Genomic DNA, 6923 nt, shown 5'->3' with positions numbered 1-6923 from the left:
CGTCCTCCGTCCCTTGGTCTCGCTGATCAGGGTAAAGTTCGGAATGTGGACACGACTTCTATAAATCAGTTGAACGTTCGGCCAACTCGACCCCCGAGATACATCTCCATTACCATCCACGATCCCCACTGGCTCACAGAGTGAACTCTCACCATTCATAGTCTCCACTCGCTCACAAAGTAAACTTTCATCATCCACAGGTACCACCAGCTCCATGAGTGTATCTACCTGGAATTGAACCCCCGATACTCCTTCTTACTTGCTGATGCATTTCCACTGCGCCATGCCCATGGGGGCGGGCTCTAGGGACCATTTGATGAGTTGGGAGCTAGATTTTAGGACAAATTAAGAGGGAGGGTGGTTTAAGTCTTGGAAATTTGGTGTCTAGAAACATGACTCTTTTGACTTAGTGGCTTTGGCAATTCCTACTAAAGGTTCCTTCGTTGTGGCATAGAGTTATCAAAAGTAAATTTGAACTTAATGAGATTGGATGGGATACTAATTTGAGCTTTGGATGCTCTTCGGAAAGTTTGTGGAAAGTTATATCTCAGATTTACTATATCTTTATTCCCCATACAAAATTTATTTTGGGTAACGAGTTGTAATATTCATTTTTGGAAAGACCTTTGGGTGGAGAATGTTGTTTTGTTCACCTCCTTTTCTCATTTTTTTCGATTAAGATCAGGGAAAAATGATCCTTTTTCTTTATTTGGAGTAGACTTTGATGGTCCTTTTCCCTCTTGGGATTTCCATTTCAAGAGAGCCTTGAATGATAGAGAAACTATTGAGTTATCTTTCTTTATTGATTATGTTGAATAATTGTAGGGTATCCTCTGAAAATGATAGTCAATATTGGTTATTGGATTCTTCGGGAGTCTATTCTTGTAAATCTTTCTTTGAATTCTTGGTTCAAGCAAATCCCTCTTTTTCTCTTTACAAGGTTATATAGAAGGTCAAAATTCCCCCTAAAATCAAACTAAGCATTTCTTTGGCTCATTGTGCTTAATATATAGGATAAATACTAATGACTCGTGGCAGATACAGAGACCTTTAAAGGCTCTCCTTTCTCATATTTGTATGTTATGATTTAATTGTTTAGAGTATGTTTCACACCATTTCCTGGACTGGAATTATGCATTGAAGGTTTGGTACAGGCTGTTCAATTACTTAGAAGAAAGCTAGGTTTGTCTCGGAATAGTGGAGTTATTGGCAATTTCTTTTGTGGGGTTTGGGAGGAAGAAGGAAGGAATTGCATTATGGAATTGTTTGTATATTTGCAGTGTTTTGGAGCTTGTGGAAAGAACATAACATGCGTATATTTGTTGAGAAGAAACTACCATATTAATTAATTGGTGTGGGAAAAGATTCAATTTGTGGCTTCTTTATGGTGCATGGGCTATGGAAATTTCAAGAGAATGTGTGCTTTAGAAGTTCAACACAATTGGAAGTCTCTTTTAAGGGCATCTTGAGTATTTTTGTCATTGTTTATTTTTGTAATTTTTTTTTTTTGGTTTCCTAAGAATTATGGACATTTTTAAGGAGATGTCCTCCCTCTTGCTTGTAAATTCTATCTTTATCAAATGAATTTATTTTTCTATCAAAAGAAAGGAGCATAAACATTTGATAAAATTAATAAGCAATTACATAAGTTAAAGTTTTAAATTTAACAAAAAAAAATGACATTTTCCTTTCATATACTTAATTAATAATTATAAATAAAAATAATATAATTTATTGTTGTGCAAAAAAGAAAAAATATTCTTTTTATTTTAATCACTTTGGTAAAGAGTTTTTTGTCATTTTCATTTTATATATGGGATAAAGTTGAAAAAGACACCTCTGAAAATCTGAATGAGACACTTTTTTTAGGTCAGATTTTATAAAAAAAAAATAATTTGTAAAAATTTAGAATTACCACCAAATATCCTAATAACTAATTGATTCACTTACTTGGGGAACAAATTTAGATACATTCATGGGAGTTCCAATGGCACACACAAATCCATGACACCGCTCAACTATCACTATCTTCATTTTCCGACTGTAAAGGAATTGGACCGGGTGTGCATGAATCACCTAATTAGTTTTAGATTCTAATTAAAGTGGGAAGCCCACACGCCTGAAACATCACGACCTGCATTACTTCGTTACTTCGTTACTCGTCTGCTGAAAAAACGTCAAATGCGCACGAGTGAAATGAAGGACGCCTAAGAGCATGTTGACCATTATTAGCTTCCGTTCTTCTCATTGTCCACCCAAAAATGACATAGAAAATAACAAATGAAAACAAAATTTTCAAGAAGCAGATACCACGCACGAGAAAGGTCACTCTTCCAAAGCCATCGCTTTGACCATCTAGATACATTGGATAATACTGCAACTGGGTCTCGAACTGTCAATCCAAGGTTCTTTCGCACGTGCAATCACACCCCGCACGAGCTTATTCCCCTCGCGTATGTATATAACCGATCGATATCCTCGATCTCTTGAGATGGTAGCATACGTGGAAGTTCATGGAGGAGGCGCCCCAGCGGAAAGGCATGGAAGGGAAAAAGGAGGGAGGAGGAGGAGAAGGGGTTCGATACCGCGGCGTTCGGCGGCGGCCGTGGGGGAAGTTCGCGGCCGAAATACGCGACTCGGCGCGGCACGGGGCGCGGGTGTGGCTGGGGACTTTTGACACGGCGGAGGAGGCTGCCCGTGCCTACGACCGAGCAGCGTATAACATGAGGGGTTCCCTGGCGGTTCTTAACTTTCCCCACGAACACTTCACTTCGCCGCCGAATGCTGCCGCTTCTTCGTCTTCGCCTTCGTCTGAAAGGAAGAGAACAGAGGATGAGGGGAGAAGTGGAAAGCAGCTTTTCGAATTCGAGTGCTTGGATGATAAGTTGTTGGAGCAGCTTCTGGAATCGGAAGATGGAAAGACCAAGGAATAATTAATAGAGTTTGCTTCTTCATCATCTGTACTAAAACCACTTACATATTCCCAATTCGCCGCCCTGTCTTTATATGCCTCGGCTGGTACCGGCTATAAGCTTTGCCGTCGGCAATTTGTTTGTGTTTTTTTTTTTTTGGGTTTTTTTGTTTTTCAATAGCGAGCCCGCGGCACGAAGTTTCTTCCCTTTTATTTTTTTTTTAAATCAAACTAATTTTATCTGGTCTCTTTGTCTCGACAAACGGAATGGCAGTTCTCTTTAAAAGAAATTTCCCATAAGTAGGCATACACTTCAAACAATAACCGACGATGAGCATTACTGAAGTCTTTTTCAGGGCCATGATTTTTGGAAGTTTTCGTCGGCGGAGTGAAAGAAAAGAAAAGTATATATGTAAGTTTGCAACTCACGCTGATTATATCTGCCTATGCATGTATGAAGCATTAAAGTGGCAGGCTGGAGTGAGCAAAATATCGTAAACAGATAAAATATCCATCATAAAGTTAAGAATGTCGGTAAGGATGTGTACATATATCCACCAAGTATGTTTAAACCAACTTTTGTTTATTTTTTATCTTTTAATATTATACTATATACGGTTCCTCAATAAATTTTAGTTGCACTAAAACAAATATGAATTATTTTAAAAATATTCCAGCTGAGACAACTTTATGTTACCAGCTTGTTCTTTTATTTCACTTTGTATCACATTTTTCAATTAAACTTTTTTCAATTTCAAATATTATAAAGACGAAAGTCATTCCAATCCATTCTTATCCTTTGTTCCCTTTGCAGAATTAGGCTTAAAATGGAATCAAATTTCACGAATGAAAACATGTTGACTAAACTAGACTTTTCAATCTTATTTTGATAATAATAAATGAAGTTGGTATAACATGTGTTTTTGAGTAATTTTGTTTCAGGAATACATATCTCAAACACAAGTTAAAGAAACTACGATTTCATACCAAATAAAGTGATGAAGCTATGAATAAAAGCCACATCATGAGAAAGCTTCGACAAACGCTCAAAAAAGACTTGAAGTTTCAGGATAAAAAGAGAACTTGAAGTCTAGAAGATTATCAAAGTTTTGAAAGCTCCAAATTCTAGATTGTAAGTATTTCATATCAAATAATAATTTAGAAAATATGAAGCTCTTTAAGGGATTAATTTGAACTTAAGAAACCTATTTTAATATCCCTGAAAAATTTTATAAAAAGCTAAAACATGTGAGTGAAAACTGAAATGGAAAACCAAAAGGGAAAACCAGTCATTTGTCTGTCCAGCAGATTGACTGAGCAAAGCCAAAATTACCCAGCCGATTGACCCAAAATGAACTGTGTCTCGCCAGCCGACTGACAATTTCTTGAATTAATTTTTGGGAGACAGAATTGTGTCAGCCGCCTATCCAGCCGACTGACTCTGAAATTTTTGAACTACCCAGTCGCCTGTCTAGTCGACTGACTTCATGATTTTTGTTTTTTAAACTCCAACGGAAAAATTTTCAAAATTGTTTTTTTCAAAATATGAATGTTGTAAAACCTTGGAAACCACTCAAAGACACTTGAGGAACGACAAGAAAACTAGGCCAAGAATGCCTATAAATACTCCTTTAAACCCAAGGATTTTTATCATCCAAGTAATTACTTAGCTTTCTTGTAATTAAAGCTTTCATTCTCTCTAAATTCTCTATTGCTCATACTCCATCTAGGAGACTCTACTGAATCATCAAAGCCACGGTTCTTACTAGAAAGATTTCTCTTACAAATTGAATCTTTGGTGATTTTTAAACACTTGGGCTTCATAGTTTCTTTATTGATTATTTGATTGAAGTATTGATTGTGCTCTAACTTGTACAACCCTGCTCTGTTTTGAGAGTTTCTATTGTACACAAATCATTATAGAAACCTTGTTGTTTTGTTGACAGTTCGAGGGTTGTTCGGATCATTTGTACCAAGTGAGAATTGTTCGCTTGGAGAGGTTTTTCTACTTAAAAAGAGGGAATTTTTGTAAAGGCTTGCTTTGCCCAGCAAAAGAGCATACTTAGTGGAATCCTTTGGTGGAATTGACCAAAGGCGAGGATGTAGGCTAGGGATAAGTTGGACCTTGTAAATCTCGGTCTTCATCTTCTTCCTTACTCTCTTCACTTTCCACATTATATATTGTGTATATCAAGTGCAGGTTGCAGGGCTTATACATTATATTCAAGGAGGACTCACAAGAAATGCCATGAGGCTTCATGCTGATATGTGCAGTCTGGTTGATGGTGGGCCCCTGTCCCCCATGCTCTTTTGTGTCAAGCACCAACCATTCGACATCTCTCAAAGACTACACCTTATGGTTAAAAGGCCAACATTTTTCAATCAAATGACCTATTGCTCCAATATGGTACTCACATCGAGCACTTGGGTCATACCACTTTGGGAAAGGGGGTGTGATAGGAATCCCCGGGATAGTTGAGATTAACCTTTTTGCAAACAACGAAAGGAATAGCTCTGAATACTTCATTGGGATAAGGTCTATTTTGTGAACTTCCCTCTGGATATCTCTATCCTGTGTTTGAATATTTGGCGGAGCAGTTACAGGCCTGGAGGAAATAATTAGAGGTTTTGTGCATGCCAGCATTGTTTGGTTAGTGTTAGGTCTGAAGATAACATGGTTTCTAGGCGTACAATGTTGACTCTTCTAATGATATATCCCCTGGATCCTTTGAGCTTCCTTGCCCTTCTTTCTTCCATCCTTTCTTGGAGGGCTATTTTTGACTTGGTGTATCTTTCTTTCCTAGTATTAATCGCCCCTTCAATTCTTCCTTTGGTGATTGCCCAATTAGGACCATTTCGGGGGGGTGCCTATAGGGATATGAACAACACATGTACTTTTGAGAGGGTTGTCACCTGAATGAACTACCTTCCCTTTTTCAGCCAAATGGTGACCCCGTAGTAATGTCTCTTTCCTTTGATAAGTGTATCTACCTACTACTTTTCCTCCATATTCTGTGAGGTCAAACCATCTGAAACTGCATCATTGTTGAACTGAGTGATGAAAGCATGCTTTAAATCCCTTCACGTGTAAACTTATTCTTGACTATGCCACCTCAAGCCCCACCCCCCCCCCCCCCCCCGCGATCAAATTATATTGGAAAAAGTAGGTAATCAATATGTGCCGCCATCTTCCGATAATACATCCCTAAATGAGCAAATGGGCGCTCGGTCCCACTGAACTTCTCAAAGTCCTAGATTTCAAACTTCAGAGGTAAAATAGAACTTGGCACTAAGTCGGCATTAAAGGACTCTTCCGAATCAATATGGGTTGCTTCCTCCATATCATGTAACTGTTCTCCCACTATTCCATTCTTATAGTTCATTTCCAAGCTAGGGGTTTGTTCCTCATCCATTTCTTCAATCAGCTCCATTTGTTGGGCACCGAGGTTGATGATTGGCAATGCATGGTCACCTCTATCTGGCTGGAAACATAGGTCTTGGTTCATTAGGACGAATGTGCGTAGGCTATGGCCCAAGCCAGCCAATAACTCCACCAATTGTGATGAGGGCTGCTTGCTGGCGACTTACCTTGAAGGTTGCACAATTTTGCATGAAGAGGTGGTTATCCCTATTAATTTAATCATTTGATCCTCAATCTCTTGAATTTCTTGATGGATCTCCTCCTAACTTTGCTCAAGAGCCCTTACCCGGCTTTCAAACAAACTCTACATGATTTCTCCTTTTCTTCTAGCATCGTAGGGGTGGATAGGGTCCGAATCCTTTTCATCACCCTGTATTCGCACAGTCTTTCCCTCATTCAGCAGCAACTCCAACATTCTGTTTATCTTACTATTCAATTCCTCCTGCCCCCACTCTATGCCTAGGATCTGGCCTTCTAGTTGTTCAACCATAACTTTTGCCTTACTTTTGGCGTTGTAAGGGCAGGTAGCGGTGGGTTCAATCTTGGAATGCTGGTCTTTAGTTCGACTTAATTTTACAAGAAACTAGAATG

At 38.6% G+C, this 6923-nt stretch overlaps 1 protein-coding gene across 1 annotated transcript; it reads left to right on the top strand.

The window, feature by feature from the left end:
• The first annotated feature begins 1917 nt into the window (after window positions 1–1917).
• Window positions 1918–3174, top strand: LOC131151990 (ethylene-responsive transcription factor ERF096-like). Its single transcript, XM_058103532.1, has one exon. It carries the CDS (start codon window positions 2514–2516, stop codon window positions 2931–2933), a length of 420 nt encoding a protein of 139 aa, XP_057959515.1. The 5' UTR covers window positions 1918–2513; the 3' UTR covers window positions 2934–3174.
• The last annotated feature ends 3749 nt before the right edge of the window (window positions 3175–6923 follow it).

The sequence above is a fragment of the Malania oleifera genome, chromosome 3, assembly GCF_029873635.1.
Source record: "Malania oleifera isolate guangnan ecotype guangnan chromosome 3, ASM2987363v1, whole genome shotgun sequence".
NCBI lineage: Eukaryota > Viridiplantae > Streptophyta > Magnoliopsida > Santalales > Ximeniaceae > Malania > Malania oleifera.
The sequence above is the reverse complement of the archived record's forward strand: the minus strand, read 5'-3'. Positions and strand labels throughout refer to the sequence as shown.